Source organism: Anopheles ziemanni, chromosome 3 (genome assembly GCF_943734765.1).
Source record: "Anopheles ziemanni chromosome 3, idAnoZiCoDA_A2_x.2, whole genome shotgun sequence".
NCBI lineage: Eukaryota > Metazoa > Arthropoda > Insecta > Diptera > Culicidae > Anopheles > Anopheles ziemanni.
In genome coordinates this window covers 41,721,392-41,747,158 of record NC_080706.1, presented here as the reverse complement: position 1 = coordinate 41,747,158, position 25,767 = coordinate 41,721,392, and the positions used below count along the sequence as shown (strand labels likewise).

Here is a 25,767-nt window from a genome sequence, read left to right as displayed (position 1 = left end):
GATGTTAACCTCGGCCGTAAAAGCAGTATAATTGCGAACGATGTGCGCTTATTCTTTGAGCTCTCTACCCCGGGCAAGAACAACATGGAAATCGTTCAACAATGCAATATGGCGACCGTCGATCCAAGGCCCGTTTTCTTCGTTCCCGCCGAGCCGTGAGCCGAACACATTTTTCTCCGCATGTATGCTTTATGTTTCTTTCCCTTCTCTCACTCACCCCCCTCCACCCTCCCTCTCCCTCACCAACATCTTCGCATCCATCGGGTTCACCACCCGGTTCCTCTTTGGGCATATCGTTTATCGATCGTTCTTCCATTTCCAATGCATTGGTGGTGTTTTCCGTGTTCCGTGGCCGCAATATCGAACCGGGATCGTGAAGCCTCCAAACCCGGCAGCTTGGGGCGCACTCGAGGGTACGGTCGGTTGCTGCAGCACGATAAATCATTTATGCTTTCTGTTCAGCTTTTCCATACTCACACATTCCTTTTATGGCGCTGGACTTTTTCCCGTTCGCTCCAGCGCGGCTCGGGCGAAGAAAAAGCAAGAGGGATTGAGGAAAAGGGTACAATGGGGCGGCGGAGGGTCCCTTTTTCCTTTATGTATATATATATATGCTGCTAAACCTGATCGTCGTGCGCCCCGTTCCTGCGCATGCTTCATCCGATCGTTAAGCATGAACCGGAAAAAGACTCATGAACCCAGAACGCGCAGTATCGAGTGAAAGGGTCTTTTATTTTCTTATCACTATTCTATGAATGAGAGTATCATGTTTCAAGATAGCAGAGCTCTCCAGTACAACCCTTCTATCGAAAGATAATGACAGTGCTTTGCCATTGTGACCAAAAATTTGCATGTTTCAGATCAGTAAATATAACAGATGAGTTCCGGTGACGATCATTAGTCGACGATCGCAATTGGAGCATTTTTTTTTTTTTTGCTTCAGTGTGTTTTGCCGATGGCATCGAGCACGCAACGCCATCCGCCGTAATGCAAATGGATGACACACACCGTTAGTGTCAGTTGAGACATTATGCTATTATGCGTATTTTCAACCTCCCTCACGCCGAGACGCTCTCCGGTTGCGTTGCACACGCGAACAAGACCAGCAGACAACGGCTGAACAGCGGTCGTTGTCTCCGGTGACTCGTACAAGAATCACAGATTGATCCGGAGTGAAAAACGGAGCCAGACGGGAAGTCGAGCGAGGGTAGAGGGTGACTATTTTGATGCTACATTATTCAACAAACAAAGCCAAATAAACATTACCATGTGTGATCGTGGCTCCACGATCTCATCGAGGGGAAAAAAGAACTAGCGAGATCTCTCAAACTCCTTCAGACTGTTGTGTTGAATTTGGCGCAGCTTTTCCAGTTCGAGCCATAAACAACCACGCTGAAAGTGGCCGATTTCCCCCCTGCCCCTCTTTTTATCATCAAGACCCCGTCTTCCTAAGAATCCTTTTGCGATTGTCTTACTCTGGTTTGTTTTTACTTGAAAAGAAGGAAGTGCGGATCGGATGCAAATGTTTATCAGCCGACCGCAGTTGTATGCACTTTGGAAAGCAAAACACAACAAGCATAACAAAGACCCGGAGACCGAAACAAAGCCCCCGGACCGTAGTCATCCTGCACATGCAATCCAGCTGCGCTGGCAACTTATGCCCCGGGGAAACTGTGCAATGGTTGGGGATTTTTTTAATTTTTACCTTTTTACTTTTTGCAACGTAACGCGAGACTACTTTCCCTTGTCAACGACCGTCCGGCGCGTGTAAGTGTCACAGGATGGACACGTTGTTATGTTGATTGCATTTGCATATTTTTTCTGGTTCATTTCTGCCCGCGCAAGTGACTTTCTTGTGGAGCAACATTCATAAATCGTTCATAACGAAGCGACGGGTTTTACGATAGAGTGTACGGAAGGTGTATAATTTGCCACGATAAAACAACTTTCTCGTGTGTCTGTCGGTTTGCAAATGAGCCCCGTATAGGTCCAGGTATTGGACGTCGGAAGGTCCGTCATTAGTGGAGCCCGACCCGCAAGTGAAGGAATGATAAATCTTCCACAAGTGAGTATTGAAAACTGTTTGTCTCCTCACGATGAAAACCGATGATAAATCACGCGAATTATGTGGGTCGTCTGTAGGGTGTGAGAGCGCGGGAGTTAAATACCTCGAGTGGCTAGAAACAAGACGCTGGTACGTGACACGAGCGCAAGGCTGACTCTCTAACGACGGTGTAAAGTACATGTAAACTGTCCATGAGAAGCTGTGTTTGTTATCTTCTTTTTTTATGTCCATCAATGTACCAGCAGTAAGTGCATCTACCAGATGTGCATCTGTGCCGATGTTGAATCGGTCGGCAGGGGGGGCCCGAGTCGAGTTGCATTACCTCTAGTTTATAAATGGCCTGCATAGATGTTTCCATGCGCCGCGATTAGAAGTATTGAGTATTCTGCTAACCGAGTTAAGTTTCTTTTATACCCGCATATTTGATGAATTGCTGGCGAATAGACCTAAACAACTATCGCATCAAACGTTTGTCATTGTGACTCATACAATGTTTGGGTTCAGATTTCACAAGGCATCGTAACGTCGGTCCAATATTTCATCATTCTTGTAGAATTGTTCAAACAAAAATTATTTGATAATTCTGCTTCCGCCCTTTCCGAGTCAATGCACCGTCCAAACCTGTTTTCTTGCTTTGAAGCCCTAAATCAAAAGCCCCTAACAACGCCATATTTGGCTGCCGTTTGGGGCGAGGGAACAGAAAAGAAAAACCGACGCATCGATTTCATCGCTTTCCCCTTCGTTCGAGTCCTTTTGGGGTGGCCGGACGGGTGTTCGTCCTTCCGCAGTATGTCCTGGGTTCGTCCACCGCTTTACGAAGAGGGTCGAAATTTCAGTGACGTTTTGGTCGTCGGGGTACCCCCGTGTGCACACAGTTCATAATTGCGTCCATGTGTTTGTGTGCGGCCTGGGATGTCCTTGTCACTGGAGTGTTCACCCCGCAAGGGTCCAGGTACCAGGGCGAATACATGTGCCGTGCTGCTTTCCAGAGGGTTTTCCGTACTGGGATTTTTTTAAGATACCACTTCCACTTGGTTTTCATTACATCAGCCATGTTGGAGGTTTTTTTTTGTAGGAGAGAAAGTTCGAAATCATACAGTCCTTTCTCAGTGAGCTTCATTGGAGAGTTCCTTTTAATTTTTCACATGCCATTTTGTTGCCATCAGGTAGACACTTCCTTCATTCATGCCTGGTGTCGGGATCAGTCTTCCATGGTGTCTTTGCCAACAGCTGTCCGACGAATTGGCAATGGAAGGTAAAAGATGGAATGTAACACACCACCATTCACACGCACACATACACATTGGCGCATCAAATCAAACGCTCACAAACAATATTCGGGACAGAAACTGGAAAGGAAAACGCACTGCATGGTACGCATCATGTCGGTGTGAGGTACAATTCGTTGCTGGCCTGAAAGGATAGCTTCTTTGGTTTGTAGAACCTTTCGCAGGATACTGGTTGCGGCATTTTGTCACAAACACAACAAACAAACGAAGTTCCCCCGAAGAGGTAGCATCTTCGTGTGGGGTGCTTATGGATGGCGGCGGTGGCCGATAATTAGGACGAAACGACGCTACAAATTTCATTCGACTTGAAAGACTTCACCAAAGGTGTTGCAAACACTTCGTAAGAGGAACATGTGTACTTTCGACAACGATTTCCGATCACACAGATTCGACACCACTGGAAGCAGTTTTGATGCCTCTTGTTTTTCCACATCTTCTTTGCCCCTGGCAACGCAAGCAAACGGTGGCACACATTAGACAGTTGGATGTTTTCATGCTTCCCGACGTCTATCTTCGCCCTTCGAGGAAACGACAGAAGATGCGCATCTGATGGCCACATTTATCTGCTGTTCTGTTCGGCTGTGTTGCGTCTCCAGCCTCCGAGGACATCCTTCGTGTCGCACGCTTAGACCCGACCCCCGTAACGCACAACATTTTTCCCATTTCCAGCGAGCCAAACAAACTGAGCTCTAGACACCACAGCAGGCGGTGATGAATGGGTACTAGACCACCACACACAACGACGATGATGGCGGCAGCGGCAGCAACAACGGGTGTATGTTGACGGAATCGGAAAATGGAACCTTTGTACCTACTGTTTGAAACAAAAACGTACCGGGATCGAGAAAAGAAGATGCACGCACACGAGATGATTTGAACGGTGTAGAAACGATAGACACTACACTGAAGCTGCGGCGCTGTGGAGTAGCGTGCGACCGCCTCTCTTTATGACACGGTGTTCGCTAACCGAAGCTCCTGGAGACACAAACACGGTTGGTTCCGCTGGCTTGTCTTGGCGTTTGCTTGTGAAGATGATAGATTAACGGACCCCGGCAGGCATCCAAACGCTCATACACACATGCACGCACACATACACACACACATGCACTCGATCGCGAGGGTTTGCTTGCAGAGATGTTGTTGTCGCGGCTCTACTTGATCATAGTCGACGCGCAGTGCAGATTGGACATCCACTCCGCACCGAACGGTGGACTCGCTAAGACTGAACAGCATCGAGAGAATGCAGCACTCCCGGAGTCGCTGCTGCTGCTGCTGTTGCTGTTGCTGTTGCTATTGCTGGTTGAAGAGGTAGGGGGAATGTGGCAGGAATGATGCGCGCGTTGTGTGCAGGGGGAAGGGCACACGCACACACTCGCCGGGTTGCCCTTAACATACACTAACACACTCGCACCGAACGACGCTGTACGCCGTTGTCCATGGCGACCGAGCGCGGATTGACGCGAGAGTTTGTTCGTGAAATTCCTTAGCTTTTTATGAGTTTATACCCTCTACTCGATCTCTTTCTTCTCACTCTCCGGTGTGTCGTTCGTTTCGGTTTTGACCAACCTCCTCCCCTGCCGTCCCTCCCATTTCGATTTCGGTGTGTCTGCGTGGCGTGGAGCGTCGTTTCCCACGCACCGCCAAAAGCACGGATCACTCGGATGGTGTGCAGAGAGAGATCGGAGATCGCGAGGATCGAACCACCCGCTCTGGGACCGGTTTCGGGGCAGTGTGTGCGCGCGCGCTGGCAACACTGCTACGCGAAGCACCGTGCTGGCGACCCCTTTGAGGGTCGGTTTCCATCGACGAAAAAAGCTTCTGTGTCGCGCCGTTTTCGGTGCGTAGGAAAGAACGAAAATCCTGACTGACACATCGGATCGTGCGTAGATGCGTAGATCGATTGGGGAGCTTCCACCCTTCGTTCCCGTTGTGAGTTTCGGAGGCAAAGTAGGCCGACTGGGGCTCCTCGGCTAGACTGTGTGTTGCTTACGAGAGGAGGTTTTCGAGAGGTGGGTAATAGGACGACCCCCCTTTCCCTTCGGTGTCCTTCCGCCTTTCACGCCTGCGCATCGTCTGCCCATGGGGTGGAGACTAGGAATTAGGGTTGGTGGCTGCTTGAATGGGGCGGAGAATGCCGTCGTGAATAAAGGCGATTGCGGCGGCGCTATCATGCGTTCCTTTCGGTGGCCTGTTCGGGTTGCGGGTTATCCGCAACACCGGTAGCATGAATCGAATTTCGTTTCGAGCATGATTTTTTTCCTTTTCGTCAGCGTAGTTTTTGCCTGCGATGGGGGGACGACGCATGGTGACCCACCGGTTTACAGAAGGGGCCGCTCGTTAAACGAGCTGCAGTCCGAAGAATTTAGTTCTCATCATTTTGGATTAGTTGATTAGAGACAACAAGACATCCAGCGTGAGGCGAACGCAGGCTTGAGACACGGTTGTCTTTGTGGACGCACGGGTTGTTTGGCTTTATGGAAAGGCAAATGCGTGGCATGGGCAGCGAAGCGTGCCCATTGCTCGTGACGGAACAACGTGGAAGGTGGTGTTCGCGCGAGACACATTTTCGACACATTTCATCATCCCGCCGGTGATGGCTGGCAGGGTTCACGAAGTTCGTGTCCTACACGATGACGATGAAAATTTCCTACCGGGTATGCAAATGAGTCGTAAAGGTGACAAATTTGGGAAAGCGTGCCGAGCGCTTGGAGAAAATGGTAGAAAGCCATTCCCGTTAGGGTCTTTGATTCTCAATCAGCCACAAAATCGGCACTCATAGGATTTTGTACTGCAGTTATGATTTTTGAAAGGTACGTTTATTTAACGTTTGCTGCAGCAGTTTTTCGCTACTTGGAGTCTGTACTTAGTCAGTACTTTCCCCGGGGAATTTGGAACATCGTTCAAGACGGCCTTTAGGATGGGGCTCCCATTACATCATTATTATATCAACTGCCTCAATTTGTCATTCCGGAGTTCCGTCGGGGAACTAATGATTCTCAGTAAATCAAAACAGCGCACCAAGTTATCGTTCTTAGGATTTATGTGAATCCTTTCCGATTAGTCACCATCGTTAGTGGCGCCCGAACCAAACATAGTTCTGCATTCTTCCGACATGTTTCTTATACCGTCCCATTTCGGGTGCTTGAGCGATCGCTGCTGAAGAGCTGCCCTTCTAAGAAGCGACACGTCATCGATCGTATCGCGCGGGATCGTTGACGTCTCCCCGAAGTCTAGCCACGATCGTCGATTAGTGTTATGTCGAGCGACGAATAGCAGAAAATGCGACCCCCCCTATTATTATCCTTTTCGTTATTATCAGACCTCTTGGTCTTTTGTGCGCGGTCAAAAGGCTGTGGCCGGATTGAACCGCAATCGTGCGGAATCTCCCCGGGAAGAGTTGACTGTTTCGGCGTTTTCGACTTCACAACAACAGCAACATTCCGACGTACGTTTAGACGTTATGAAGTAAGCGTTATGATCATGACAGCGAACGAAAAAAACACGATGAGAGTTAAACAAAAATGAAGCAAAATGAAACGAGAAGCACACCAGAGCCCGATGTAGCAATTATTTCCCACCGTTATGCGAGGATCGCCTATTTTTCATGCTGCCTGTAACCCGTCCGGCTCCGAAAAGCGGCCTTCTGCTCCTAATACACACTTTGCCCTGTACCGTTTGCAAAATTGACCGAAGCGAACGATTTAATTTTGATGACGTTGCCGTTTATGTTTTTATGCGCATGCGGGGACCGCTCGAACGCTGTTGGTTGGGTCGCATACGGTTGCTTTTTTTTATACTTTGGTTTGTTAGTTTTACGCTGGTCAGCATTACTCGATGCCTGAATTTTGGATTAGGGTTTGAGCCAAATGTTAGTGACTTTAGACGAGTAAGCAACATACAGCATGGTGAATTGAGTCATATAATTGTTCAAGATCGGTTTATCAGCTTTGAGCAAGTCTTCTTATTACAATGCTTCGAAATCCAATCTTGAATACGATATCACTGAAAGTTAAATGCTGTCACCTTGAGCTTATACTGATTGAAAAGGTAAAAAGAGTAACACCTTCAGTGTTTGCTTATCGCAAGTCTGCTCCAACCACAAACTTTCAACGTCCTCCAAAAACGCCGCGACTTCATTTGCATGAACTTTTTGCGGTTTCTCAGAAATGTTCACCTACAGCACGCATGCCCCCCTCGGGGCATGGGGGCCGTAAGTTGGTCAGCATGCGACATAAATGTGTGTCTCTTTTTGCATTCGTCTCGTCTCGAGTCTTCCCCCTCTCCCTGGAATCCCCTTCGGCTGAATCCGCGTGGCAGTTTCAATCCACCACCGATCAATGATCCTCGTACTGCATGGGGGGGGAAGCTATTCATGTCCGCTTGGGGGTGACTTTGCGGGTATTAAATTTAATTACCTCTTTTAACCTCTCGGCACGGTACCGGCACAGTTGTGTATTGCGTGGTTTAACAAGAGCTGTCTGCTTTAACGTCATCTGGGTATGGGGGAGGGGGGCTGAGATTGACTACTGCTCGAAGTGATTGTGGTCACGTCAAAAGTGCACGGAAAGTATGGCGCTGTGTGTGCGTGTGCGTGTGTGCACCTTGGGCCAAAATTCGTCCAATCATCCGTGGCAGCGACGCCGCTGCCTCTTGTTTGCAAAATGCTGCAAAGATCGGCGGGGAGAGTCCATGCTGCGCGAACACCGGGAGAAACCGGCGTAGCTCAAATCGGCATGATCAATCCGTCCGTCGGGCTCGAAATATGCCCTCGCTTTAGGTGCATGAGGGTAGGGCTGTGTTAAGTGGTTTGATGGTTTGGCATTCCCCTCAACGACCCCATCCCGCCATGTATGGAGTGGCCCAAGGAGCAGGGGGCGGACGGGCGGGAGTGAATTCGCATTTCGAATTCCCCGTGCAAAAGTCCAGCGAGATAACGTGTTCTGCACAGAGCACAGCAGAGGTCAAGCGAACGTTGGTTCCAGCGACCGAAAGGAGCAAGTTTCAGTTGATATGCATGCGAAGCTGTCTACTCCTGTGTGTGTGTATTTGTGCACGTGTATGTGTGCTGTACATGGTCGCATACTTAACGAAGCGCGAGATGAAACGGGAATGAAGCATAAGGAAAAAACAGGCACACACGGAATCACCGGGAGAGGGAGGGCAGGCTCCGAGGGTGTTGGAGCCAGTTCGCGAACAAGTTTCCCCCCTTTACCGCCTTCAGCATGCAGCACATCCTTTTCAAGAGTTTCTTCCCGGCCGTGGTGTGGGGAACATGCATTTCACGTTTGTTTTTTTTTCTTCTTTCGCAGTTTGCGAATCTTTTGACTCGCTTTTCTCACTGCTGTGTTTTGCTGGCGACGATCGCTGTCGATCGTTCGTTCGAAATCGGTTGCGCCAAATGCGTTCTGCAAAGGATGGGAAGGAATTGGCAGAGTTTTCGATTTAAACTATACAACCATATTTAAACAGCCAACCAACAAGTCAAGTCTTTCGGCAAAGGATGACCGTATGGCAGTCGCCGGGAAGATGGCGATCGCGGAATTCGGAGGTTCACGAACAGAGGCTGGCCGACGCATAGATCCCCTCCCCAGCCTCCTCTCCACCTTAGCTTCCCTTCTCAGTTGTTCACTTTTTTTTCTGTCGTTTGCCTTCTTTTGGGGCGACTATTTGCACGGCTTTGGCCCGGAGGAGCACGACGGTGCGCTGTGTAAGGCATTGGAGGGAGGCAGCGTCGTAATGCTGTTATGCTTCTCCTGCATAGCAACCGCGTGGCAGCACAGGCAAAGGCAACAACGACGAGAAGCAGAAGCCAAGACCACAGAGCAGCATCGACGAAGGGCATGTGGAAGCCTTTTAAAGTAAACGCACCGGACGCGGCGTTGTATGTTGAGGCGCTGGGCTAAATACGGTAGTTGTGCGGAGGCTGTTTTTCATATGCTGCTGGCAAACTGAAATACCCCTCGCCGAGCGCCGAAGAAGATCAAACAAATCGTGAAATGGCGAGAGCTGGCGGTTCGATTTTGGTTCGCGAAAATAAAAATATTTGTTCCAACTAGGTTTTCCTTCGCGCTTTTCAATATTCGCGAACCTACTTTCCGTTGGAGGGACGATTTCACTTTAACCACACCATAGTTACTATTTATATTGATGGCTTCGTTTTAGCTTCACCGTTCAGCGAGGATCGTTTGTCATGCTGCCTGAATGGGCGGCAAACCACGGCTGGTCAAATGATGGTGCGGTGCAACATTTTATGCGCCGCACAAATAAATCAAGCCCGTTCCGGCAAGCCTTTTCAGCACAGCCAAGCCTTTTTCAGCACGGCATGAGTTGCATCTCGTGATCGGGTCTCCGTGCGAGGCTGCCGGCCTCGGCTGATGGAGCACATACAGCGACACTGCAAGATGTGTCCTTTAATTGACGCGCCCTTCACTTCGCTGTCGATCACGTGGACGGCGATCGTTTCATACCTGATTTAATGATGTTACGTGCAAAAGGTGGTTCGTTTCTTCACCGTACGTGGCCTCTTTACACGGTGCAGGCAAAAAGGGTATTAGTGTTACAACAAACGTAAACCGCTTGTACTAATTTAAGTTTCTAAGCACAGCCATATTTCTGGAAAACCCCCGGTGCTTTTGTTTACGATCGGGTTCGTCATCGGTTGAAAACGCAGCCGCCTATTTCCGGTTGGAAACAAAAATCGTTACCTCGGTGACCGGAGACCGAAAGTGGGGTTGCTGTGAGTCAGCCGGATCGGAGGGCAGGAGCAGTTGGCCCGACTCGGTGGCGATTGTGGTTGTCCGTGACTTAATTTTCTCACGTCTGCTGGTCCCTCGCATCGGATCGACGCAGCATACCACAGGCTCGACGACGGTGGGCATCGCAAAGGGCGCCAACGCGGAGAGAACAATGTTTATGCAAAAACTTGACCGCCACATGATGTATTACCACTCGAGACCGTCTTTGCCGATGTAGTTGTGTGGCGTCCGGGCTGGCCATCTGATCTTTTGCACGTCGACCATCGATCGACGTTCAGTTGAATAAGAATAGAGTTGTAACAATTTTGCAAAATGCATGTGGAATTATGTTGAAAGTCGTATTCTATTGTTGAATTTAAATAGATTTCAAGGTAGGATGGTATAATATTATAATTTCACAGATTTTAATACTTGAAAACAAAAAAGAGTTGTTTAATTTTAATTCCTGAATTATTCTAATGGATATCGAAAGAGTAATTTATTTCGTAAAACACATCAACAGTTCACAGATACGAGCTGGAGCTGAAACTACACTACAAATACTGGGAAATCATAAGATTCCGTAGCAAATATATCAGATGTTGCATCACTCTTTTGCCAAGGCGGCCATTCACATATAATTATACGAGCCGGAGCTGGAACTGCACTACAAATACCGGGAAATCATAAGATTCCGTAGCAAATAACGTTTGCATTAAAAAAAATAGACAAATTTTCATTGGTGATGAGAAAAAAGTTATGCTAGCTAATTGAATGAAGTAAACTTTATTGTAAAGTTACATCTTTTAAATACTTTCAAAAAATATCCCAACGGCCAGTAAATCGGCCTTACGGTCCTTGACCAATCGTGTAACGATATTTTTCAGTTGTTGTGTAGCATTCATGACCAAATGCTACACCGTTTGGACTTTAAAATGTTGGAATAGGTCTTACCTTTAAGTGTTGTAATTGTTTTTTCGTTTGGTTGTAGTTGAAAGGCATAAGAAGAGTTAGCAGTGTGGGGTATATCGATTATATTTGACCCGTTCAACTCTTCCGATGCTCTTTGCGCATGATTTACTGTGGCCAGGTATGTCAAAACCACTGAATCGTACTCTTTATGATGTTTTCTGATAAATCTGCTTGATTCCGGAAGGCACTGTACACTCTACACTTCTCCATACGCCGGAAGTCTTGACAGGTTGAAAAGCGACTTTGTGTAGTTCCTTATCGCTGGTTTTTAGTCACGATATGATGTTCTATGGGAGTTAAGGGACCCTAAAACAATTTACAACAAGCTTCAAAAGCAACATAAAGTATGAGAGTTGTTTACCACTTGTCACCGTCTGGCTTTAAATAATCTTTAGTCACGTGATCCGCGATACAGCTGGATGTTTTAACACACAATCAAACGTAGATGGTTTAATGTGTTGGCAACGGCGGATTCAATTTTAATGATACATTTTTCAAACTTGTTCTGAATTTAAAAGAAATGCTATTCTTTACTTTCTGTTCAACAGAAAGTTGCTAGCGTTTTCCGTTTTTGCATGAAAAATTGGTAAAATTTCTCTATTTCTTTTTTTTTTAATGCAAACGTTATATGAAATGTTGTCCTTCGTTCATCATTTCCGAGGCGGCCATTCATATATGATTTTACGAGCTGGCGCTGGAACTACACTACAAATACTGGGTAAACAGTCCGGATCGTGTATCGTGTATGCAAATTTATTCTACTTCTCCATCAATCTGACCGCATGATTTATTGACTCTTTCAGTAATATAGTACCAATACTGTCTAATGAAATGGGTGAATGCAGCAAAAAAGTGGGTCTTATCCTGTATTTGTTTGCGAAAATAATTTATTTTCTCGGCATACCGGTTTTACATAACCGCTATGCAATCTTTTGCGTATTGTTTGAATTTCTGATTTGAATTGCAGAACGCTAAATGTATAGGTAAACGTAAGACCGCTCGGTTCTCGGCGTGGGACAACATCTGTGGCTAGAAAAGTAGTTTCATTCCTTTTTTTAAATGCTTTTTCTCGATCAACTACGATTTAAAGCAAACTTACCTTCAACAACAGAGCACTGGCATCTCATGTTCAAGTGGAAACATGTTCCATCCCGTTTCAGAACACGGGCCCATTTCGTCCATCTATTTAACTTTCCTGTTGTTGTTTGCTTGTCGATGGATCAGTTTTATGGCGCACGGTTTTATTTTCTTACAAACGAGCCAGAGAATAGAGAAAGCCATAAACGCTGGAGCTTTTTTCGGCGGCCTGAAGACGAAAGAGTGCGGTGTGAAGTGGGTAGCGAGACCGTAGCGGCAAGAGCGAAACAGTGTCGACGCGAACTCCTCGAAGTCGCCGATAGACGGCGCGGGCCACGTTACGACGTGGCCAGGTTTATTGACTTTGATTAAGTTGTTTGCGGGTTGACGATGTGTGCGGCACTCTGGGAAGGTATCCGTGGCACCGAAGCTCTCGAGAGACTTGCACGAACGGTCCGGGTGCCCCTTGTGGTATGAGTATTTGGTAGTTCTTGTCGGTGGTGTGCACCCCTGGCACGATAGTCCGATCGCCCGGGAAACCAGTAAGGAAGGTGGGAAGCATTTTATCTGCAATCCAACAGACGCGTCTTAGGAGCGTGGGTAGAGCAACGTTCTGGTGCTGATTGCAGCGCGCCGATCACCACCACCGCCTTAAGACTTGTGAAGGGAGATTCGATCGGATTTTCTTCTCCATCGGGGAAGCAAGGGAAGGGAACCGGTGGGAGGTTAGAACGCTTGATCGAACGATATCGACGAAGACGACGGTGATCGTGAAGAAGAACTTGAACTTGATTCTGCCTAATTTCCATCTGCTTCAGTAACTGAAGATGGGTTGTTTCGAGCCCGTCTGCCAACCACTCGTACGTAGGCCCAGTACTCTTGAGCGTCTTCCTTGAGGCAGCTTTGAAATTCATCCCTCCTTGGGCGCGTCAGGAAACCAGTTTTCATGTGCTGATCCGTTGCTGAAACTCTTCTCGCCGCCTCTCGCCGCGTCTTCCGTTGCGCCTGAACGAGCGCTGGCGTACCTTGATATTCTGCTGCTTTCAGGCCCTATCGAAGGTTGGTAATGCAGCTTGTAAAAGGGAAGCACGAAGCCGTGCACATCGTCCCAGGCTTCGGTCACTTTTTCTCCAGCCTCGAACGGTGGTCCATAATGACCGGAGCCTATACGCTACTGCGCTACGACACTCGATTCGTCGACCTGTTCCCTCCTGTTTTCTTTCATGTGGTCCTGGGTTTGGCCCGTCGGACGGTGGGCTACTGTGTCTCGCTGCTGCACGGTCCTGGACTTTGGACCTGGTGAAATATTAATTTAACTGCCATAAATCAACACGTCACGTAGGCCATCTCGGTATAATAATTGCTTTCGGGCATTTTAGCAGCAGTTTGCCGCCGTTCGAGCGGAATCTGTAGGAGCTGCGGTTTCACGATTATGGGTTAGTCCTACAGCTAAGGATTTAAAGTCGCTCTGTCTCTCTCAAGCCAGTTAAGGCCGTTTCCCCCGATATCATTGTCTGCATTGGTAATTCGCGTTATGATGGGATTCATCTTGCGGGCTGACCAACTCCGACACTTTCGTGGCTTGAGGCCGTGTGCTTTGGGAGTCCTATGGGTGTATTTCTTCCATTTCCAACTGGTGAAGATTATCAGCTGCCTGCACGCCACTGCAAGCCTGGCCGTAACTGCTTCAGCTACTGAATGTTTCGTCTCTTGCCTCTTTCAACTACCGTGTCCAGCCAGTCGGGACTTCAGTATGCTTCATTGCCGTGTGCATGCCCGTGCCCTTGTTTCTTTTATTGGCCAGTCAGTCAAACCCGACGTTGATGGTGCTAATTTGTCCGCCCACTTTTGTCTAGCAGTGCAACTGTGCCCTCCTCCCAGGCACTCGACCCGCTCGACTCGATATATATATTGTAGATTTTCAAGAGTCCATTTTTCAATTGCCTCCTCCTCCAACAAGTGGCGCAGAAAATCACGTCGTTAGTAATCTGTCGTCGGTTGATCGCTAATTGGCCAGTTGTCCATTTATGTGTGCGCTTGGTATCGGACAGAGCGGGCTGGTTAAGGCGCGTGATCCATATTTTTCCGTAACAAGCTGAAGCACTGCCGGATGTGATGTTGGTATAGGTGTGGTGCTAAATAATTATGCCGGTGCATTCATTATGCAATTAACGTCACTTATCAGTTGCATGCGAACGCAGTAAATGTGGCGAATGATGATCGGCGTTGCGTAGAAGTAAGGGAATGTTTACGACATGGCGACATTCATGATTTTATGTTGCTTTTTCAATTTTATGTTATCTTTAACGAGAATTTATCCATAAATTGTCTACTGTCTTCTAAATGGCACGAACTGTGTCTCATTCATCCGAAAGAGCAATCAATCAATCTGAGATACTAACCAAAACAGTCAAACCTAACCAAACCTCAATTTGGACACAAGCTTAGTCTCCAAATGACTAAATCGATCGTCGGTAAAATAAAGTGGTGGCAGTTTCCCATTAGATTCCAAAAAAGAGAGATCGGGTGACCGTGACGGCGTTTTGCCAGAAACGTCAACAATTATGCTCCCTCGGAACTAATGGAAATTTGGACGCTATTTTTAGCATTTCCATCGCCATCATCTACCATCATTCGTCATGATTCAGGGTACGTTAGTATTGCGCACGAAAAATCAGTAAACCCAGATCGTGCAAACCAAATTCAGTAGAAGTCGATACCCCGAATCTCGGTAGCCAAACAAAAGACTTCAATATTAGCATGAGCAACGAACCCTCCTTCTCGGTGGTTTGAGCCATTGCTCACGATTCGTGGCTAGCACGGCAATGACTCTGCGAATCGCTAAGTAAATACATACGAAGTTCGACGTTGAACTCGGCTGCGCAATGAAATATGGTGCTGCATCTGGTATTTTATCTCCAAACACATTAAACGAACACGTTTAATTGATTTGGAGTAAGTTTGAGCATTCAAATAGACATTAAATTTTCTTTATGTTCAACAAAATCTAATCAAGCCAATTAAAAGTTAATCCGTTAAGTAGTATCTGCATTCAAGAAGTTTTCATTGCAGCAACTCTATTAATGTCATCTTAGCGTTATAATTTGTTTGATCAAAGTTTTATCCAGACGCTAATCCGTAGTAGAGCCCTGGTTTTTGCTGATACACTGTGTACCAAACTTGTGACGCCAATGTTGCCGTAATGTTTGTATTGCAATCGGAGAAAGGTGGCCGTCCGATTTCATATCGTCGGTTGTTTTGAAACGAAGAAAGAGAGTAACGAGATTTCACATCACAAACTCATACTACAACACTCCCTCGTAAACTGTTGTACGTGCAATTCAAATGGACAATACGGACGGGAAAGTTCAATTTTATTGCTCGAATGTAAAGTTATTTATTTTTTTTTTTATAAAAAAGGTTGATTTGCAGCGTTTTACAGAAAAAGTAAATGAAACAATACCTGTACAAAATAAATAGATGAATAAAGTAAGCTATCTGTATAGTATTTATTCTACAAATGTAAATTGAAAATTTACAACCCAAATATGTGTTTACAATTTTTTACTAAAGGAGACAACTCAGTGCTTCCTAAGGTTTAAAACCAAAGTTAATCACATTTATCAGCAAGAGCTTGTTCTTATCTTGCATCCTAAACGTCACAGGCAAACAAAACAGATAGAAACAAACCATACAGAGACTTTCGCACGAGTGTTCTCCAGGGCACAAAAGGTACAGATAAGTAAATAACACTCTCTTGAAGTCGCATTCAGGTCCGCGTTACTACGTTCGCGTTTCATGGATTTTCCAATCCAATTTTCATTACCACCTTCACCTGTCGGTGTTGCCGGTGTGCGTGTGTGTGTGTGTGGCGGGGGTTTTCTTTTACCGCCGCCGTTGAGACTACTGGGAAAAGTGGTCTGCGCCTGACCTGAGCTGGAAAAGCTAGCTTCCGGGGGTGCGAAACGATGGTAACCGGGGCCAAACGGGGCGGGGGGATATTGTCATCGACGGTGTTGCGTCTGCTGGAGAGTGTGTCAGTACTAGGTTGAGGGTAGTGTACGCATGGATGGCGTATGGTCGCGTGCCACAGTCAATGTGTGTGCAACATCAGTTATCACTTTCCACTCGATAGGACCGCAGGAAAAAAGGTGAACCTCCCAGTGTTCGTATTTTTGCGCCGTAGCTCGGTTGCGCTGGGAAATTCGGTTGATATTAAGCAGACACCTGCTGACTTGTCTGCTGTCGATCGGAAGTGATGTTTTGTTTGGTTTCCGGGTGCTCCTGATTTTTCGCTACGAAACAAGCCGAGGGCGTTGAGTGATTGCATCGGTTGCAGTGGGACATCGATGCACCGAATCGTACGAAGGGTATGCTCTGTTATCGAGCGTTTCGTGTGGTTCTGTTTGGCTGTTAAATGACCTGTCAACCCGAGGGGTGCTGCTCCAAACGAGGCGACGCCCTGCCGCGAGTAAAGAATGTATGCACCAGTTGCAAGTGCAAGAGTCCCTGTGTGCTACTACCACGTGCCAGCCGGTGTGTCCGCCGTACTTCAACCAAATTAGCTGCTGCTCATCAGCATGACGTTTTATGTGCCCCTGCACCGAAGGGCTGACGTACGGGACGGCTCCGGTATCAACAACGCTAGCGCCAGGTAGGTCGTTGTTTTAAATGCTGGCTGCCACGTAATAACGCCTATTTGGAGGAGGTATTTCTCCCTGATATCTCCCCCTCCCCCTCCCACAACTGATAACATAATAATACACAACGTGAGTCACTTAGTCAAGCCGCACATGATTTGTCAAACGGTCTGTTATCAAAACAAGCAATGAAAATGTGCCGGTTTGAGGTGTACAATATGAATGTGAGGGAAAGGACAAACACACGTTGTTTAGTTACTCGAGCACTGGGGAAGTGGAGTTTGTTTACAGTGAAGTAATAAGATTTTATGTTGTCTCATTTACAATAGTATATATTCAGTATAATCTACCTGCTTTTATGAGGGTATCGAAGCATTCGTGTCAATAGAACATTGGTTTTTTTTCACATATTAATGCGAGTGGAAAACCATCGGTAATATTTCAACAAATGTGAATATTTTTCTTTTAATTATATAACAAAAATCATCCACTAATTTAAACAAATATATTTGCAAACCTTCAAATTATTTGGAAATTTGCAACTGTTCTCGCTTATCCCATTCTTTGAGCATCCTTTACCTATTTTCTATTTAGTTATATTGAAAACGATGACACCAGCTTTTCTTCCCCTATTCAAATGTGATTCCTTTAAAGCAGTTAAAACAATAGATGAGAACCATGTAAACGAAGTACATCAAAGAGATCGCATGGGTAAAGTTGTTTTGCACACTAGACGAAACGAAGAGATCTGAAAGCAAATGAAATAAGACAGCTTAAACCGAGGGAAAACGATGTACCAACGGAGCTAAACAAGTTCAAGCTCTACGTAAGTGGGTTCTCTTGGCAAAACTGAGCGAAAGAAGACATGGCATGCTATTTAGGCAATAAATGTAAAAGACAGCACAGCATCGTCTTCACCGAGAGGCAAAGAAACAAACGATACAAGCTCTTGAAAACACAAAGAAGGCAATTATGTCTATCTACCGAAGGGATTGTGTGTACCGGCGGCTGCCAATGTGTGTGATGCCGTATGGCGTGTATTGTATGTAAATCATTCCGTCTTCCACGATCCGCCGGCGGTGCATTTACCCTTTTCTGTCCGATTCAATCCCCCCACGGTTGGGCGTCGTGTTCATGGGAAGAGATTCCAGTTGGCTCTTCCGTTCAGTTCGTAACTCCACACCCAACTTCGAATGAGGCAAAAAGAAAAGCAAAATCCCTCATAAGTATACTCTGAAATGAGTTAATACTAGTTGATGAAGACTTTGATCTTGAAAATGATCTTTAACAATCACAAACTTAACCACAGAGCATAACCAGCTTGATCGCAATTTCTGAATAAGGAGGTGTTTAATCTTTTGTTTGAAGGCTGTGGCTCAAATTTACAAAATTATAGGAATTCCCCAGGAGGCTTCATTTCGTTTTTATGCGAATTCCGCTTATTATGAGTCACATTTTGCAGTCGAAACCCACACAAATCTGTGATCGTACTGAAATGCCCGAGAATCACGAACATACAACGCGCTCTGCTGCGGGATTTATTTTTGTCTCTCTTTCAACCGTGAATCCCCGGTTTCGGAGCGATGCTCTAAAGACGATCATCACCGACGGAGACTACTGTCTTTACGCACTACCAGATTCCTCAGAATATGCTGCCTGACGACGTGGAGATACTTTTGAGTTTATCTCTCCCATTCGGCGATTCTAACAATCGTCGCTTTTTCCCGGCGTACATTTTCGTCCGTCTGCTTTGGGTTGACATTGACGGTGTGATGCGACGAGAGGCACAAATCCAACCGTGATCCGAACGTAAAACAGTCCCGACGCTGGTGCGGACTGGTGGATATGCAGTGCTGATTTGACATCAGTCTGCGCCACGCCAAGACATGCTTCGTAGCCATCCAACACACAATGGCACAAGAGTGGCCGTGCCCATGCCCCGAAAGCCGTAGGGAAATGATCCCGCGGCGCAAGGTGTGCCGGGTCCGGAATGAAGTAGCAGACGGTGCGGTGTTAAAGATTAAAGTTTTAATTTCGTTCCCCATCATTTATGCTCCACACCGGATCGACTCTCCGGATGGATGGATGAGATGAGTAGGGATGGGATGGGATGGGATGGGATGGGTTGAAATCGTTCGTTCGCTGGAAGATCGCTCAGTTTCGCCTTCTGGTTTTGAGTTCGCCGCCCTCTTTCGCTTTCGTTTCGTTTCACATGTACGGTTTCCTGGGGTCCCCAGTGAGCCCCGCAAGCATCAGAAGCAAACGCCAGAACAACCACCAAATTGGTTTCTAACGAGCTCGAAGCCAAATGTTTCCCGCGATGCTCGGCGCAATTCTTTCGTTTTACTGCTTCTTCCTGCCTCCCGGTTTTTGCGTTCGGGACAGATCATCCACCCAGAAGGGGTTGTGGATCTTCGCCGGCCGTTCTTGGTCGTCTTCATTCATTGTTTCTTTCGCTTCACCGGTGTGATCTTCCTCTCCACCGTCACCTTCCGGGGTACGTTCGGGTTTCGCCTGCATCGTTTGCTCTTTGGGCTTGATTTTGTTGGGCTCTTGGAGTTGCCCTGGTGGTATTATTACAGGTCTTACTTCTCGGCTGTTCCCAGGAGTCTCGTGAACCGTGGCCGAAAGGGAAGAAAGGAAGAAAGACGAGCCAGAGCAACGTCGTGCCCTGCGAGCTGCACACACTCGGTATTTTCATGGCCCCGATTACTTACCTTACCTGTGTGTGCGTAGCTATGATGCATGTGGATAAATATTTGTCTGTTATGTTCCCACCGATAGCAGGGGCGATGCCTGCGGGAAGACGAGAACATAAGGCGAAGAAAATGGTACAAATTCGTGGGCTCGGGAATGCCTTGCTCTAAAAGGCAACCGGCGTGGTTCGAAAGTGAGGAACCGACGAACGACAGAGAGGAGGCCACAGCACCCTGTACGAGAAAGCGGTTAAGCAGAGAGCCGTCGTCGAGGAGTTAAACTTTATATAAACACAAAACGAGTTTACTGGCACCGTGGAACCAATCTCATCATCTTCCGCGACGATGGCTCTCACTGGAAAGCTGCGTTCGGTGATCTGTCACTTCCAAAACCAAACTCTCCTTGTCGCCTGCGTCCTCGGAGCATGGTCTGCACGTTGATCCTCGCGCGATCGATCGAAGATGCGAGCCGACTTCGCGGTTATGTATGTGCACATTCCAACGGGACGAAGGTGTGCGTGACTGTGAGCCAGGCTCCTGTGCTACCCGGGGAAGCTGGCCAAGCTGCCATCGTTTGGCCGGTGTACCCAGAGTGGAAGGCTCGCCGCTGTATTGAAACAGGTTAATTCCACTTTTTAAATGTCCTCCATGGAAGCTTCCTAAGGTTACGCTTTGTACCGAGAGCAGAATAGCTACAATGATGCTCCCAAAAGTAGCATATAATGCGGCTTACACATAGAAGTGGCCATCATTTGAATCTACAACTAAAGTACAGTTTTTGGGAAAGAAAACTAAATACATGTAAATTTTTGGAACCAGAATATTTGTGCAAATATAATTTTGTAACAATATTTTTTAACATCCAATTTATGGATTTTGCTTATCTCTTATTGTTTGGTATTATGAACTTGATATGTTCTATTTAAGACAAAAAAATTTAAACTGAAAAGACAGTTATATAAGTTGTAACGCAAATTTGCAATACAAAATCAAATGCATCTTTTGGTGTAATGGGCGACCTTTTCCTGAATACTTGCATAGCTGCAACAGCAACAGCTTTAAGTACAGCGTGTCCATTTCAAAATGGATTCATTAAAAGCTATGTTGCGATCGTCACCCCATATATGACGATAGCCGCTAGTTTATTGTGATTCCGGCAAGCAATAGTGCGATAGCCTTTGAGTATCAGTTTTGAGCGCTTTACGATGCGTAATGTATGCGTTGAATAAATTGAGGAGCTTCAGTAAAAGCGCGTACAAATTGCTTCAAAACTTGAAGAAAGCTTCTTAAAGTACATTTGTTGAACTTGTTAGTGAATACGAAAGTGTATACTGTAATGGTGGCTTTTAATTTTTTTAAACAATTTGTTTGTTAAACATAAACAGACAAAAACGTTATATTTTTTCTTTACTTCAATTCAATGTTCCGTTAATAATTTTTTCTGTTTTCAAAATCTTCTAGATTTGACCTTTATCAAAATACTTCAATTCGATTTGCTCTTTTTCTGGCCACGATTGTAAAATCCCGAAAGAGCCATCGCCATCTTCCGTCCGTGCAACATACCACTCATACTTGTGAACAGTTGATGATCGTGCGTTCGCCGGATGGACCACCAAGTAGCCCCTGCCCTAACTTGGCTTTGTTGCTGGAAGGTTTTCAACCCGTCGCCCGTCCACCCGATGCGCCTACCGTGAGGTGTTTTCTTTGCTTTGTGGGCTTTTTATTTGTAGGCTAAATATCTGGAGCCTCCTACGGGCAACGTTGCCAAGTCGGCGGGTGTCTTTGCGCCGGTCGCTGCCGACCCGACCGTGTAAGCATAGGAACTTATGCTTTTGCGCACTCGTTATGCTTACGCCTTGAGGAGAGAATACCACATAAAAAGAGAGTCTGGGAGAGGGTAGGAGAGCTTCTGAGAGAGATTGAGCTTCTCGATCGGGCGATCTTTGAGAGCATAAAGTATGTTCCGGCGAATGTTGAAAGGTACATCCCAAAGAAAGCCCGTTGCAACGACAGCGACACCATACCGCACAATTGGCGACGGAATCCCATCGTCTCAGAGATAAATTCAAGTGCAAGAAGACGCTAGACGGATCAATGGACACAAGATGTTAGGGCGATTACGTTTTCTAAATCATTTTATTTTTAGGTCCTACCTGTTTTTTTACTAATGTGTGTATGCTGAACGGAAGAATTAGGATCGTGGTGATCGAATACCTTTTTTTTTCTTAAGATATTATTTTTTTTGGCAAACTGTCCTCGAATTATTTTCCACATCTAAATTTTTAACGAATTTTCTAAAAAGATCATGACCCTCTTCAAGTTATTTTTTTTAAATAAAAATTTGATAAAGGATTTTACTAACAAAACTAATACCATAAATATTATCTTTCGACCAGGCCAGAGAAGACGAAGATTAACTTCTAAGTTTTTCAATTAGCCATAACGTATGTGCTAAACACAAATGTAAATTTTACTTTATGGATCCTATAATGCCTTTCAAAGGTGTTAATTTCATTTTAACACTTTGAGGAAAGGTATTCTATAGGAGGAAACTCAATCAATGAAATTTGATTCAGAAATGATGATTGATTCGAAAATACTAGAAAAATAAGGTAAAAATAAAAATTTAAAATTGAAATCTATGTTTCTCAAACTTTTCATGTTATCCGGGATTCAGAGTAATTTAATAATTGGCACTGATTGTTTTCTTATCAATTTTATGTATTCACAGAAAGCTTGGCCTAGATCTCGTACCACGCTTAGGAACGCTGGCCGTTGATCCTCAAAAAATCGGTATAGTATCGCTGCACCAGGTGCATGTAAGCAGTGCAGAAAATGCCAAAGCCGCAGCGGTAAGTAGCAAACGTGCAATGCATCTCTCTTTAAATGCCTTCCCACTGTATGGTTTCCCTGTTACATTTTTCCAGAACCGCGCAACGCAACGTAAGAAGGCTGACAAAAACATCAACTCGCACCATCTCTACTTCTGCATGCGTGATTTTGGTCACCGGATCGGGGACGATGCCGAAATCTTCTTCTACCTGTACGATGGAAATACGAATCGTATGCGCGCACTTTCCGAACGGTTTCTGGTGCGCATCGCTCGGGACGGGTTTTCCACGTACGTGGACATGTCCCACAACTGCACCATCTTCACGGACCTTGGCACGTCGGATCTGAATCAAGACCTGTATCTCATCGCGAACGTGATGCGTGTGGGCAAGATGCTCCACTCGGAGTCGGTGAAGAAGGGCGACAAGCTGACCGCTACAACGCACGCCTATCGGCGACCGTATGGGGTCGGCGTGCTGCCACTGAACGAAATCGCGCAATTTGATACGAGCGTGGAATCGGAGGAGAAGGAGTTTAGTTTTAAAATTTTCCAGTGTGAGGAAAAAGAGTACCATCAGCTGCACGAGCTGATCATCAAGAAGGCTAGCGGAAAGTTCCAGCCAATCAATGCCAGCACCCAGGGACACTATGGGCTAGTGGTGTCGATGAAGCTGCTGCACGGCGAGATCAGCCAGGTGAAGCAAGAACAACCGGTTCTGTTCCAGGGAACGGCGATCACGAAGAAAATAGGCTTCCCCGATGTGATCATGCCGGGTGACGTGCGAAACGATCTCTTCCTCACGCTCGAACGGGGTGAGTTTGAGCGGGTTGGTATCAGCACGGCGAAGAACATCGAGATAACGGCGCTGGTATTGGACGAGCACGGTCGAATCGTCCAGGAATGTATAGCGATCGCGTCCGGGGGTTCGCTGCAAGCATCCTACAAATCCATGGTGCTATACCACAACAATTCGCCGGCATGGAATGAAACGATCCGGATGTTCGTACCGATCGACAAGTTCAGCAAGGCGCACGTGCGTTTCGAGTTCCGAAGCTGCTCCACGCGGGACAAGTCCGATCCCAAACTGTTCGGATTTAGTTTCGCGCGGCTGATGGAACCGGGTGGCGCAACGATCGCCGATGGTGCGCACGAGCTGTACGTGTACAAGTGCGAAGACTTTCTGAAGGTGCAGGCCAGCGTCTATCTACGGCTTCCTTGTTCGGCCGGAGACCGGCAGGCGGTAGGGGATTCACCGTCACCGTACCATCGTAGCTTGAAGGAAGCCTTCTACGTGCGCACGATTCTCTGCTCGACGAAGTTAACCCAGAACGGGGATCTGCTGTCGCTGCTGCAGTGGCGCAACCGGCCGGAGGGCATACAAGACTCGCTGCAGCGTGTCCTGCGGTTGCACAACGAGGAGCTGATCAAGTTTCTGCAGGACGTACTGGACGCCCTGTTTGCACTGTTTTCCACCGACGATGGCAACAGTACACCTCACTCGGGGCTTGTTTTCCACGTGCTAGTCAACATTTTCAGCCTCATGCAAAGCAACAAGTTTCAGCACTTCAAACCGGTCATGGATGCGTACATTCGCGATCATTTCGCGGCCCCGCTCGTCTACCAAGGATTGCTGTCATCGGTGCAGCATCTGGCCGATTGGCTAACGACCACGGACAATCTGGAACCGATCGTGCAGTGTTTCAGTTCGCTGGAGTTCATCTTCAAGCTTATCATACAGTCGCGCAAACTGTTTGCCCACGCATCGGGCGGCCAGTATGAGGATAAGTTTAAGAACGATCTCTTCTCGGTGTTTACCTCACTGAACGGGATGCTTTCGGTTCCGAGCACGACGCAGATCCTTGCCACCCAGGAGAAACTGCTCAGCAACGCCGGGGTGGTTTTCGAGCAACTGCGTACGATCATCACTCCGCCGGAGCTGGAAGCGCTAGTCAAATCGATGCTGGATGCTGTTCCCAAAGACGCACAATCACCGTTGATAAAAGCTAAACTGAAGACGATCAAGGATTTGGTCTCCGGTCAGCTGTTCCAGGATGACGAGTTACGTTCGATGATACTCAACATCGCCTGTAAGCATCTACGCGTTCACCTCGCACGTCGGGACGAACTGCTGCTCTGCTCGGAAATTCTCGCCGAAGTGCTGATCAAGCTGTACGAGGCGAAGGCAAAGACGGGCGAGAAACCGTCCAATGCTATCCACCACGATCTGGACACGCTGTTTGTGAATATCTTCCCGATACTGCTACAAACGATCACCGTGCTGAGCAACGGTGGTAACGAAAATCTTATCTGCCCACTGTTTGCGGTGAAACTTGGGCTGCTTCAGCTGCTCGATGAAATGCACTACCAGCGCATGTGGGACCGTCAGCAGAGTGGTAGCAGTCCGTCGGCGGCCGGTGGATCGCTCGGTACTGGAAAGGATTTGCGCGACTTCATTCACCAGTGCTTAGCCATCTTCAAGGATATGCTCGAGCAGGATTGGATGATCTTCTCCAAGGACTGGCTGGTGATGAAGATGGCTGCCAACGATGTTCTGCGCCGCACGCTCGAAGAGCTGGCCAAACCGCTGGTGTACCGCTTTCTGGGCCCGCAGTCTTTCGACTCGCAGCTCTGGTGGTCGTACTTCAGTGTGGCCGTAATTTTCCTCACGCAACCATCGCTGCAGATCGAACAGTATCACGAGACGAAGCGACGCAAGATACTCAGTATCCACGGTGATATGCGGGTTATGATGGGCTTCCAGATACTGAGCATGTGGGCGCAACTGGGTGAACACAAGCTTCACTTTATCCCGTCCATGGTGGGCCCATTCTTGGAGGTTACACTAGTGCCCGAACCAGCCCTGCGGAAGGCCACTTTTACGGTGTTCTACGACATGATGCAGTGTGAACAGGTAGGTGGAAAATATTATACACTGGACAGGTTGTGTGTCATGTTTGTCACATGCTTACTAAAAATCCGATAAGATATATTCCGATCAAATTTATAAAAACAATTCCCAACACCACCAGATTCCAGATTGCAAACATTGCTGCCAAAATATTTGTCCTTATGTGATATTGATTCCTTATATAACCCCTTTCATAAGGGACAACAATTCAGGGAAAGTGTACCAGCTTTGGCAAGATTCATTCATATGCATCATTTACCTAAGATTCATTCCGATGGATTCATGAATCTTTTGGGATTCGAATCTTCAAACGTTTATGAATCTTTCGAAACCCTAATGAATCTTCATCTTTCATGGATGTTTCACGAATCTCCATGATTCTTTCATTGCCCTCGATCATGCGATTAAAAAGAAAGGGGGACCCATTGTTTGCTCATCACTTTTCATCAGTTGATGAATTTTTGGGATTCATGAATCTCTAAAACACATAGCATCGTTCAGATTCCCAAAAATATATATGAAAGGAAGTAAAAAAAAAATACAATCGGTTTGG

General features: G+C 46.8%; 1 protein-coding gene across 1 annotated transcript in view; it reads left to right on the top strand.

Moving 5' to 3' along the window:
- LOC131287535 (dedicator of cytokinesis protein 3) overlaps positions 1–25,767 on the top strand; it is a 60,279-nt gene that overhangs the window by 19,156 nt on the left and 15,356 nt on the right. Inside the window, exons 4-5 of the mRNA XM_058316593.1 lie at positions 22,205–22,325; positions 22,401–25,217. Coding sequence (XP_058172576.1) covers positions 22,205–22,325; positions 22,401–25,217 — 2,938 coding nt within the window. The remainder of the gene's footprint in view (positions 1–22,204; positions 22,326–22,400; positions 25,218–25,767) is intronic.